Here is a 13113-nt window from a genome sequence, read left to right as displayed (position 1 = left end):
TAAGTTTAAATTAGAGGAAGAACAGTAGGGTTCGAATGGCCGAGGACAGAGCAGATAGGCTGAAACGGAGTGAACGGAGGCTGAAAGCTCATAGGAGGAGAGAGAGCCGGCTTTGGAATGCCAAGAGCCGGCTCCCACCTGTTAGAGCCTGCTCCAAGGTGTGGTAGAGCCGGCTTTATGCCACATTGAGCCTGCTCCACTTTTCTAGAGCAGGCTCTTTCTTTGTTTTGTGCGTACAGTGACTTTTCAGTTACTGTTTGGGCATTTTGGGTTATTGAACAATTTTAGAAAGTTAATGGGTTTTTAAATAATTAGTTTAACATGTAACTAAGGTCTTGAATTGCATAAATTTACCCTTTAGTTTTAATAGAATTAACAGTACGCTTTTTGGACAACTTTGCGTGCAGTTAACGGTTGTAAAGAAAGTTACTGACTAATTGTAATCTGACGGTTTAGGGTGCTATAAAATGATTCTAAATTTATTTTAAATGCACAGTGAAGTCTTTCAAATTAATGAATTGGACTGTGCTAAAAGATACAACATAATATAAGTATATGACTTAGTACGTTGTTACCGGATGGATGGAATTAAATTGCTTAAATTAATTTAGCGACTTTTGGACTATAATATGATTATGGAACTTATTTTAAAAACATGATAGTGTCATTGATATATTAAATTGGAACTATGCGTGTTTTGGATGTTAATTGTTAGAATATTAAATTCTTTGATGCAATTACATGGATTAATTATGGTTTTTAATTGCTAGATCGTTAATATTCTTTCTGCAATTATTTGGATATTGGTTTTGGAAAGTAAATTGCTCAACTGTTATATACATAATGTAATTTACCTGGTTATGGAGGATTGTATGCACTGGTATGGGACAATGACATACTGGGAACGGTTTAGCTCAAAACGCATAAACCTACCCTAATGGATTTAAGGAATGGATTTAAAAATATTGAATCCTAATTGTGACTAAGTTAGATCAGTTGCGAATAAGTTGAATGGCTTCTTGGATTAACGGATGGTGGTTAAGTCATATCAACTAAATAAGTTGAGTGACTAGCTAGTTGATTTATTGTATGTCAATTTAATAAATAGTTGAACTACATACCCTAGATTTGAACGGACTTTATATATATGTTTATGGTACCACGAGTTGAGCTTAAGTTTCAGACTCGTTGGTTAAGGTGCGTATATGCGGTGGATGCGTAGCTGTTTATAATAGGTTGAGGTGCACCCCGTTAGGTCTAGGTACTCATGCCCACCTTTGGGTGCGTATTCGCATGTTGCCTTCTATTCAGGTTGAGACCCCTATTATAGACCAGTGAATGTCCCTTAGTGTGGATATATTTATATGTATGGATTAGATAGATATTGTGAGGTGTCTACGATGTATCTGCGTATCGGGTCACTGTATGGATTATTGTTAGATTAGAACTTGCTTGTGGGTCTGACCCACTCATTTATTATTCTTTTCAGGTACAGGACGGTTCCAGCCTTAGAGCTTGATTGTGCTTGTTGAGGACATTCTTACATTCAGCTGATTACTTAGGACTTCTCTTGATGTTTCTAGCATTATCTATTTTCAGTTTTCAGTTTCAGTTGAACTTTTAGTTAGGGGTCCACCAGTGGATTCCCAAGTTGTAACCTTGAAGTTTTGGAGGATTGGAGTTTTGTTATTCAGTTATACATGGAGGGTTTTATAATTAGTATTTCTTTCAGCTTTATTCTATCTTTATTATTTCATTTTGTCATCTGTGTTCGCTTTAAAATACTTTAATTGTTTGATATTCTCTCGGGTTTGGGCCTGGGCTCGATCAACCTGTGTCTCGGATCCAAGGGGTATCACAGACGACGACTCGGGTATGCAGTAAACCACATGGTATTTCTACACTGTTGGGCGATACAGCCATTCTTCATGGGAGTGATGGGCCTGTGGCACTAGATATTGGCAGACTCGGGTTTCTAGCCAATCTATTGGTCCTGGACATGCACACTTATGATGTGATACTTGGGATGGATTGGTTGTCTCACTACCATGCCCAAGTTAATTGTTTTGATAGGTCTATTATGTTTACCATACCTGGTCAGGACATGTATGTCGTCGCTACGCCACGTTCTAGCGGGGTTGGTAGCACCTATTTGTTCCAGGTGAAGGAGGAAACGGAGGAGGGGACTACTGTATCATTGGATAACATACCGATTGTACAGGATTTCCCGAATGTATTTCAGAGATTCCAGGGTTGCCACCTAGTCGCGAGATCGATTTTGTGATAGACTTAAATCCAGGAACTGCGCCTATTGCTAGGGCACCCTATAGGATGGCACCAGTGGAGATGAGATAATTGAGGGATCAGATTCAGCAATTACTCAGCCAGGGTTTTATTCGTAGGAGTACATCACCTTGGGAAGCACCGGTTCTATTTGTGAAGAAGAAGGATGGTTCGCTTCGCCTGTGTATAGATTACAGAGAGTTGAACAAGGTTACTATTCGTAACAAGTAACCTCTACCCAGGATCGATGATTTGTTTGATCAGTTACGGGGAGCCACATATTTTTCTAAGATTGATCTACGTTCTGGGTATCATCAGCTGAAGGTTAGAGAGCAGGATGTTCCTAAGACAGCGTTTCTCACGAGATATGGTTCTTATGAGTTTCGTGTCATGCTGTTTGGGATGACTAATGCACCTGCAATCTTCATGGATTTAATGAACAGAGTTTTTCGGGCTTATTTGGATCAGTTTGTCATTGTCTTTATTGATGATATCTTGATTTATTCTAGGTCTGAGGATGACCATGCTAGACATCTTCGCATAGTCTTGCAGACGCTTCGTGAGCACCAGTTATATGCCAAGTTCGAGAAGTGTGAATTTTAGCAGCGGGAAGTGAAGTTTCTGGGTCACGTGGTGTCAGAAAAGGGAATAGCGGTGGATCCGGCCAAGGTTTCAGCAGTGGTTGAGTGGGGATAGCCTACTTCACCTACCAAGATTAGGAGTTTTCTCGATTTGGCAGGATATTATCGTCGGTTCATCCAAGGGTTCTCCAAGATAGCAGGACCACTCACTCATCTGATCAAGAAGGGTGTACAGTTCGTATGGGGTGAGTACTGTCAGCGAGCTTTTAATGAGCTGAAAAGGAAGTTGACTTCTGCACCGGTTCTAGCTACTCCACAGAGCGGGATAGAGTATCTTGTCTACACGGATGCTTCGTTGTAGGGTCTTGGATGTGTTTTGATGCAGGAGGAGCGACCGATTTCTTATGGATCTCGGAAGCTTAAGCCTCATGAGCTTAATTATCCAACACATGATTTGGAATTGGCAGCAGTGGTTTTTGCCTTACGTATTTGGAGGCATTATTTGTTGGGTGAGTCCTTCAGATTATTTAGTGATCACAAGAGTCTGCAGTACTTGTTCACTCAGCAGGAGCTGAATATGAGACAGCGCAGATGGTTGGAGTTTGTGAAAAACTATCACTTTTCTATACAGTATCATTCAGGGAAAGCGAATGTGGTGGCGGATGCACTCAGTCTTGACTTCAAGGGCCATTGGGAGGATTACTTACCGCTTGTGGAGTTTGCTTATAACAATAGTTTCCAGAAGACTATTGGGATGGCACCATTTGAGGCATTATACGGCCGACCATGTCGATCGCCTGTTTGTTGGATGGAGGTTGGTGAGAGCAGATTCTTGGGTCCTGAGTTTATCAAGGACACTTCAGAGAAGATTGCTCTTATTCGAGATCGCATGCGTACCGCCCAAAGTAGGCAGAAGAGCTATGCTGATCGTCGCACACGTGCTTTTGAGTTTCAGATTGGGGATCAAGTTCTTCTCAAAGTATCGCCTATGAAAGGCGTTATGCGCTTTGGGAAGAAAGGGAAGTTGTCACCACGGTTTGTCGGTCCATTCATGATTATGGATTGGGTTGGCGCTGCGGCTTATAGGTTGGCACTTCCAGATAACTTGGATTGCATCCATAATGTATTCCATGTTTCCATGTTGCGGAAATTTCTACGAGATGAGGATCGGTATCAGCATATCGATGTTGGAGAGATTGAGTTGCAGCCGGATGCAACCTATTTGGAGCCACCATGTCGTATTGTCGACCGTCGGGATCAAATCCTTCGAAATAAGGTTATCCCTTTAGTTCGTGTTCAGTGGAGTCATCACAATGAGGCTGAATCTACTTAGGAATGGGAGGATGCCATTCGCTCGCAGTTTCCTGAATTATGGGAAGAAGCTAAGAGCGAATTCCGATGACGGAATTCCTTTTGTTAGGGGGGGAAGAATGTAATACCCCTAATTTCAAAATGATAGTCCTGGTATTTAATTTATTGTTTTAATTGAATTTTAAATTGTTTAAATGGTTGATTGGCGTGTTTATTTGCAATAATTGATGACTTGTTATTTAATGGTGATTTTGTGAATTAATTAATTATTAAATTATTTTTATTTTCTGTTTTAATTATTAATTTTTTTTATTTTCTGTTTTACGTTACATTGGAATTTATTGTTTCCTTTAATTGAAGTAATTATTAAATGGTTTAATTAATTATTAAGTATGAAAATATCGTTATGGTTTTATTTCTGTTTAGGTTTAATTTAAGTGATAAGCCGACGTAAAATTGGGTTGTCTATGGGCCGGTTAGGATTCAGATTCGGGCTTGAAGTAAAATTTGGTTTCTTATAAAAACCTATAAATGTAAGTATTACGTTCACTTTAGGGTTTGAGAACCTTATTCATGACATAAAGAGAATAGAGAGAAGTCTGGAGGAGTTTGGGAGAGAACAGAGAAGGAAAACCAAAGGATCACCGGGAAAGCTTAGGAGAAAGATGCTGAGATTTCTGAACCGAGTCTCACAGGCAAGTTCTAGTCCTATCTCTTTCCCTTAGGCTCGTGTTCTTTGCATGACTAATACAATTCTAGGATTTAATAAGGATTAAAATTGAACTGGATTGCATGTTTTAGATGCTAACAAAAACTGAATGTGTTTTTAAGTTGATTAAAGTTTGTTTTAAATTCTTCATTGCAAAATTTCTGTTGAATTCATGGAAATTGATGAGTAACGATTTTAATAAGTCCTATACTATGTTGGGAATTACTGGAATTAATTTAGTTTGCAAGTTTGATATGTTAAAACAGTTAGTGACCGGGAACGCATAAACTGCTCGTATTAAATCCTTGTTGCAAATTCATGCTTTAATTGATTTTGGTAATTGAACAAAGAATTTGGTGGATTATGGATTAACTTGGAACCTAGTTTAAACATTTAAGTACCTTAGGAATGGAAGTCAGATCAACAGAAACACATCGGAGGTGAAAAGGATGAAGAACAGAGAAGAGACGGCTCAAAGTTTGAAAGAGAAGGCTCTTTGGAAACAAAGAGCAGGCTCTGGGGGACTTAGAGCAGGCTCTAAGTCTAGGAGAGCCAGCTCCAAGCAAGAAAGAGCAGGCTCTTTCTTTTGGCTTCCAATTTTATGTTTTCTGCGACCTGTTTGACTACGGAACTCGAATTTTGGGATTTTCAGATTCTGTAGGAAGCTATGCTTGGGTGTTTTGAGATGTTCTAAGTCTAATTAACACTTGTGGGAGTGGATTAATGCTTAATAAACTAGTAGGTATTTATAGCTCGAACATTGGTAAGTCTCGGCGGAAGTTGGTTTATTTCAGTACAGAGGAATTTTAAATTACTGAACCTTAATTTATTTATTCTCTGTGAGTGGAAATTTTATTAATATGATATTATTAATAATGGACAAGCATGATAATAAATATGATTTTTTTTTATTAGACTTGTCACGGTTTATGGACAGAGGAATAAATTATCTGCATGCTCAAGTAAGATAATTTGTAACGGAGTTATGGGATAAACATGACGCTTATCTATTTAATTTGTGTTCATCAAGGAATTAATTAATATGTCTTATTATTTTGATCTATCAGTTACTGGAGTAAGCATGTTAGTCTATATCTCTATTTATGCTTGTTATGGTTCAGTTGCTATGTACATTGATTATGTATTCTATCAACTGTTGGATGTATTGAATTGTATGTACCGGTATGGGACGGTGACATACCAGGTTTAGATTAGCTCAAATTGCTAAGTCCTACCTACTTTGGAATAAGGGTATGGATCACAAAAATAGAATCCTCCTTATGTATAAGTCTGTGCGGTTGAATAAGCTAAACGACTTAAGTCTGTGCGGTTGAATAAGCTAAACGACTTATTGGATTTCTTATGGATGAATGTGAACGGATTTTAAATATATTATTATGGTACCGTGACTTGAGCTTGAGTCTCAGAGTCAATGGTCAGGGAGCGTATGTGTAATAAGACGCGTAACTGGTTATGCTGGTTGAGGTGTACCCTGTTAGGCTTAGGTAGTCATGCCCACTCAGGTGCGTTTTGTATGTTACTTTCTACTCAGGTTGAGACCCGTATCATAGTCCAGTGAGAGTCCATAGTGTGGATATATATATATATAGACACGGATTATATAGTTATTGTTGAGTTGGTTAGAGTGTATATGCGTATCGAGTCTCTACTTGGATTGTAGTAGGATTGACCTTGTTCGTGGGCCTGACCCACTCCTATTTTTCAGGTGTACGTCAGTTCCAGACTTGACCTTGTTTGTGCTGAGCAGACGCAACCACTCATTCTTCCGACAACGTAGGAGCTCTATTTTTATGGTTTTCTTTTAGTTTTCAGTTCAGTTTGGTTTTCTTATTAGGGGTCCACAGGATGGATTCCCGGGTTCTATCCTTGGAGGTTTTGGAGTTGGATTATTATTATTTGGGATTTTAAGTGTTTAATTTTAAAGGATTTATACTTAGTTTTCTTTCAGCTTAAAATTTATTTCTTAATTCAATTTGTATTCTGTGTTCGTTATAACATATTAATTGTTTGATATCCCTCGGGTTTGGGCCTGGGCCTGATCAACCCGTGTCTCGGATCCGAGGGGTATCAAACATTTAAATGTCTCTCAACTCTCGGCTTGCCCCCCTCTCTTTAGTATTTTTGTATTTTTATTCTGGGTAAGGGCAAATGTGACCAGTATATATATGTATATAGAGAGAGGAGCTAGTGTGGGCTTATAAAGATATCATACAGGGCTTTTTTGTCTTTTTATTCTAGGTATATGGGTTATTTTAATACAAAAGTAAGGGTTAAAATGTCTTTGTAAAGATAGCAAGGGCAAATGTGGTATTACATGATTAAAAATAGTTGATGTCATCAGAAATCATCTTTGACTGGTATTGACTTTCACCGGAGGGGGCTAAGTGTTACGACGGAGCAAACCTTGAGTGAGGACGGTGTAATTTTTTAAAACGTAAAGGGTATCGCCTGTAATTACCCCTAACTCCAGGGGAGGTAAGTGTAATTATCCCTTTATATATATATATATATATATATATATATATATATATATATATCTTTTAAATATAATATCTAATTATATAGACAAGGTATTTTAGGAATTTTAATAAAAATAGTAGCTGACGTTATCAATTTTCGTCGTTGACTCTAATAGAAGAGAAGTCCGTATATAATATTTTCAAAATTAGGGGAGGTCTGCATAATTTCTAAAATAGTAAGGATGGTCCCTATAATTAGGGCAAATCATATGGGAGGTCTGTGTAAATTACTCATATTTATATTGATTTTATATTACGTAGTAGAATAATAAAAATGTTCATGGTAATTAAAATTAGAACAATTGTGAGGATACTAAACTTGACTTGACATAAATATATGACATGATTAATTAAAGGAGTTGGTTGAACCACAAACACACGTGATGTGATTATGACAAAAAAAAAAAAAAAAAAAAAAAAAAAAAAAACCCACTAAATTCATGTTATGTTAGTGTTAAATTTTATTACTGACTAATCCAAAACCAATATTTATAGAATATACTTTCTCGGTCCATAATACTTGTTAGAGGTTTGTCCTACATTCGATCCGGATGTGAGAATGATTATGTATATATGGGTTGGGTGTTAGTCTTACCTAATAGTTTAGGTTTTTGAATCGAATTGCAAAACTTCCACCAATTACACTTGGCATTAAAATCAGACTCGGTCCTTGATCTATTGTCACGCTACGCTAAGCGCTTGGCCCGAAGTGCGTCTGGGTCTAGACCCCGGGTAAGCAAGGTGACCTGACCGCAACGAAGGCTTTGCATGGGGTTCAAGTGGGGAGAATGTTAGAGGTTTGTCCCACATCAAATTTAGATGGAAGAGTGATTAGGTATATATGAACTGAGTGTTAGTCCCACCTGATAACTTAAACTTTGGGTCGGATCGTAAAAAACCCACCTGCGTGAAGCACTTACCCGTTACACAAATCTAATCCAATCCAAACATGAATTTTAACTTTATTTTTCACATTTTTTTAAAATATTAATTTATATTGTATATTACGTAATACTTAATATTAATTCTAAAAAAATGCGTGTATTTTGAAATAAGTATAAAAAAGGAGAAATACATTAACTTAAATGTTACAAAACGACCCGGGAAGTATACATTAAGTTTTAATACTTAGGAGTAATATAGTTCTCGAATCCAAAAATCAATGGCCAATAGCGTAAAGTCCTTATCTACAAAAACAAAATTGTACTGAAAAATGATAAAATTAAATATATATAGAGTGATGCTATTTTACCCGACTTGAAAACACGATAAAACACCGACATACCTACATAGCTGGCCACGTGTTCAAATGATTCGCCAATTAAATCAAAATATACAAGTCAAGGCACCAAATTACAAACAAACCGGACTGATCCGGCAGATGGAAAAACTGGGTAACCAACGACGATGACCCAAGGCAAGTTGACGGCAACAACGAAGAACAGCAATTTCAGAGATTCGCAGGGAACGACACGCGCTCCTGTGAGTAGATCTCACTTGCGCTTCTTATTTGGCATCGTTTTTCTGGCAGTGGCTGTGCTTGGTGGACTCGTACTTTGGTTCGTGGCGAGAGTGAGGATGGACTAGTCGCCGGCATTGACCAGTCGCTGATGATTGTTTGATTTTTTTGGTGGATAGCAGGTTCAATTTATTGGGGGAAATTTTTCGTAGAGGGGGAGAAGAGGCAACCAAAAAGGAATTTCTGACAAAGGGATTTCTTAGAGAGAGAAACTGAAACTAAAAAAAGAAATAAATAGAAGAAATTAGGACTTCTTATAGAGAGAAGAATAGGAAGAATTAAAGAAAAAAACTAAGAAAAAAAAGATAATGACAAAAAAAAAACAAACATACCTCGTATCATCTTTGCTAATGATTTGTCTAATTTAAAGTTTGGAAAATCTCATTGAAATATTCGGCCATGGCGCTAGGTATTGAAACCACAGCGTCCTTTCCTTTTTCCAAATCTGACTGAGTTGGGATTCTCTCTCTTTCATTATACCTCGTCTAAATTAATTAAAAATTCATTTTTATCGAATTATTTGCAGTGTTGAGCCCTTCGTCCTCTCCAACTCCATCGGCGAAGTTGAGTATTGTCAGAGTATTCACTACCGCCGCCGAATACGCTATAACTGTGTTTCATCCTTGGATCGTTATTCATTCTCAAAGAGATTGGAAGGCTTTCCAGAGGAGTGAGAGAGGCTGTGTGCCGAGCGAGAGAGGAAAGTGTCATGCGCAAATAGATTATTGCTAAGAAGTCAGTTTTTGTCGAGTATATATTTGTCGTCAAAAAAGGCATTTCCCATATATATATTTTCGCGTTATGCTCACGCTAGCCGACTTCCGCTACAATCGGATAACCGACTAATTTTTTTTTCATTTTTAATTCTAATTCTTTTAGGCTATGTTTGGTAGGGTGGGTTTGAAGGGGGAGGATAACATTAGTTACAACGGAAAGGGAAGGGAAGGGAAGGGAAGGATAAGTTTAATCTTCAATCGTGTTTGGTTGATTAATGAAGGAAAAGAAAGGAAAGGATAACAATCATGTTTGGGAAAAGAAAAGAAAGGGAAGGATAATAATAAATTTACTATTATGCCCTTTTATATTTTAAAAGATGAATTTTGAGATTTAAATATGCAACAACATTTTTGCCCCAAGAGGAGCCGGCTCAAGTAAAAGTGGAGGAGGCTCTACTTTAAGTAGAGGAGGCTCCAATATGAGTAGAGCAAGCTCCCAAAAATGGGAGGCGGCTCCTTTCAAGAAAAATTGTTTTGGGAATCAATTTTAGCTACTAGAATGAAGATCAAGTGTGTGTTTTTTTTTTCCTTTCAGTTTCCATCGCTGTTCCAGTTCGGGTTCGCCGTCGCCATCCGCCTCAAAAAATCAAAACCCACATCTTTTAGTTTCCATCGCTGTTCCAGTTCGGGTTCGCCGTCCGCCTCAAAAAATCAAAACCCACATCTTTCAGTTTCCATCGCTGTTCCAATTTGAGTTCGCTGTCCGCTGTTCGCAAGCTTCCCGCGCTAAATGCATGTTCAATATCAAGTGCAATTTTGAGGGTAAAAGTGGCATGACAAATATTATATGAGCCATTGCCTTCCCTTTCCTTCCTTATCCTCCCATTTTTGGAAGGTTAAAGAAATTACTGTACATTGTTATGAAGAACCCATCCAAACCCTTCCCTATCTTTCCCTTTCCCTCCACTCACCTTACCCAAACACAATTTTTTTATAACCCTCCATCACCTTCCCTTCCCTTTCCCTTCAAACCCACTCTACCAAACTGAGCCTTAATTTTTCGTGTCCTTACCACGCTAACCGACTTTGATCACCGACTTATTATTGACGCTGTATGGAAACGAAACCTTACAACGGTTACACGACGGTGGAGCGACAGTCGCTCGACAGACATGAAAGTTGTTGGGTCTGGTTCGATGTCTCGGCGTAAAGCCACTGAGGAAACGCCCCCAATTCCAGAGAACCGCGCGATTGTTTTCTTCTTTCTTTCTTTCGTTTCATCGAAATTTCAATTTATGTTGTAAATGATACACAAATGAATCTATACAAATTCTCTGCGTTCGTAGTAGGTGTTTTAGTTTGTATAACACGTACAGACGGAGAAACGTCTACGTGCTTGACGGTGTACAAAGAAGGTGGTGCTCCGGCCGTCTTTCAGTCTCCAAAATGCCCTCGCTGGAAACTCTCAAATTACGCTTCCCGACCACGCACCGAGCGGTGTCAGACGGCGATGCATCAGGGAAGGCGAAAGTATCAGGAGGATCGTACTTTTTGCGCTCTTGATGTTCGGATTCCCTTCCCTGGTAGTTCTTAATTGTAATTCAATTATTCAGATAAACGCACGTACATCTGAAACGTAAACACATTTTAGGGTATATATATATGTTGAAAAAAAATTTCAGTTGAAAGAAAAACCAAGAATCTTGGTAAAGAGGGGGTCGAGACAAAATTACACACACATTTTAGGGTTTCTATCTCTCTTACAAAACTTAAATTGAATCAATGAATCATGTCTATACACAATATACAAAAAATAATTGTTTTGAGAAATTATTGAAGGAATTGTGGCTTTTTGAGAAATTATTACAGGAATGGTGGTCGTTTTTATAAAAACGATCTTCTAAATTTCTAATAAAAGACATCTCATTATGGAGCAGGTCTCTCGGGGATTACAGAGGTTACTGTTGGTATTGTGGCAGTTTTTGATGGTCACAATGGCGCTGAAGCTAGTGAGATGGCTTCAAAGCTACTGCTAGAGTATTTTATGTTGCATGCATATTTTCTTCTTGATACAACATTTTCAATTTTGTTGAAGAATTCTGTGGGAAGGTTGCCAAATAAGAGAGAACAGGATCTTTTGTATCAAGCACTTAATTGGGATGAAGAACTGGATCGGCATCCGTTGCATCACGGAAGGTGCATTCTTGCCCTAATCTGTGTATGTTAGTGCATGCTTGTGTTTAAGTGTTAGAATAGCAATTAGTTTTATTGAGTTTTTGACATATTTACTGTATAATTATTGTGTGATATTTTGTGGAAGAATGTTGATTATATAATCATATTTGGATGCGAGTGTTTTTAAATGTTAGAATAGAAATTAGTTTTATTGAGGTTTTGACATAATTATTTTATAATTATTGTGCCAGATTTAGTAATACAATGTTGGTTATATAATCATATTCAAAGGTGGTAATCTTTAACATGGGAGGAATGTCTTATAGGAATCACATTGAATTACAATTAGCATCTCATGGTTCAAATATTTGAATGCAGCCAACCATAATTTAATTTAATTTTATTATTTTTTTTATAAATGCTTCAGAATGTTGCTCATATTGTTCATTGGTGATTCAAATCGTATACTATATCCTTTGGAGATACATGGAGTTTAAGTACATCATGCATTATTTCCTCTGGATTTGAACATATCACTCATTTATATTTCATTACTCCTGGGTTGGATTTCCAATTTGATGAAATTTATATTTTGGTGGGTATTCGGAACAATCTTTTAATTGAAAGACCCTGGAGTTTGTCATGTCAATTTTGATTAAGCACTTTTTGGTATGTATATCCGTGACTGAAGTAAATCACTTGCAGGTTTAAGCTTACAGGGACTGGAACATTTGATGAGTCTTTTCGGTTAGAAATTTTGAAGAAATCATTGCTGAGGGCAATTCATGATATTGACACAACATTTACTATGGTGGGTTTTATCTGATGCATCTGTCTGTCTGAGAATTTGTTGTGCGCTCATCCTTCTTTTTGCTTTACACTGACATTCCTTTATTTCTTCTGTGAAGGAAGCGTCTAGAAAATATCTTGATTCAGGTTCTACAGCCATGGTTATTTTAATAGCAGAAGGTCAAATTTTAGTTGCCAATGTTGGAGACTCAAAGGCACTTGTGTGCTCTGAAAATTTTCAATCTCCTTCTGAGGCTAAAGGTCAGAAGGATTTTGGTTACAAACTGAACAGTTTTTTACCTTTAAGTATTTAGTTTTCATGTTCACAACAGTCATCCCATGGTGTGACTGTATTAGTGGACAATGTTCTTTTTCTTTTTTTGTTTAATAATGGTATTATGCTGTTGCATTTGGATTATAATTATCATTGCAGTATTATGCGTGTGTGTTTTGCCCACTTCATTGAGCAAAAGGAAAAAGTTGACTGTTT

At 37.5% G+C, this 13113-nt stretch overlaps 1 protein-coding gene across 6 annotated transcripts in view; it reads left to right on the top strand.

Moving 5' to 3' along the window:
• The first annotated feature begins 10600 nt into the window (after positions 1-10600).
• Positions 10601-13113, top strand: part of LOC132268980 (uncharacterized) — a 35336-nt gene continuing 32823 nt past the window's right edge. For 2 of the 6 annotated variants that reach the window (XM_059769930.1, XM_059769929.1), the window contains exons 1-4: positions 10611-11242; positions 11597-11855; positions 12540-12645; positions 12743-12884. In XM_059769930.1, the coding sequence (XP_059625913.1) occupies positions 10975-11242; positions 11597-11855; positions 12540-12645; positions 12743-12884 (775 nt within the window). In that variant the 5' untranslated portion in view covers positions 10611-10974. Of the gene's footprint in view, positions 11243-11596; positions 11856-12539; positions 12646-12742; positions 12885-13113 lie in introns of all 6 variants that reach the window. The other 4 variants (XM_059769931.1, XM_059769932.1, XM_059769927.1 and 1 more) reach the window with 4 other exon arrangements.

This window comes from Cornus florida, unplaced genomic scaffold (genome assembly GCF_030987335.1).
Source record: "Cornus florida cultivar Cherokee Brave unplaced genomic scaffold, ASM3098733v1 CherokeeBrave_3.0.0_Hap2_Chr08, whole genome shotgun sequence".
Lineage (NCBI taxonomy): Eukaryota > Viridiplantae > Streptophyta > Magnoliopsida > Cornales > Cornaceae > Cornus > Cornus florida.
The sequence above is the reverse complement of the archived record's forward strand: the minus strand, read 5'-3'. Positions and strand labels throughout refer to the sequence as shown.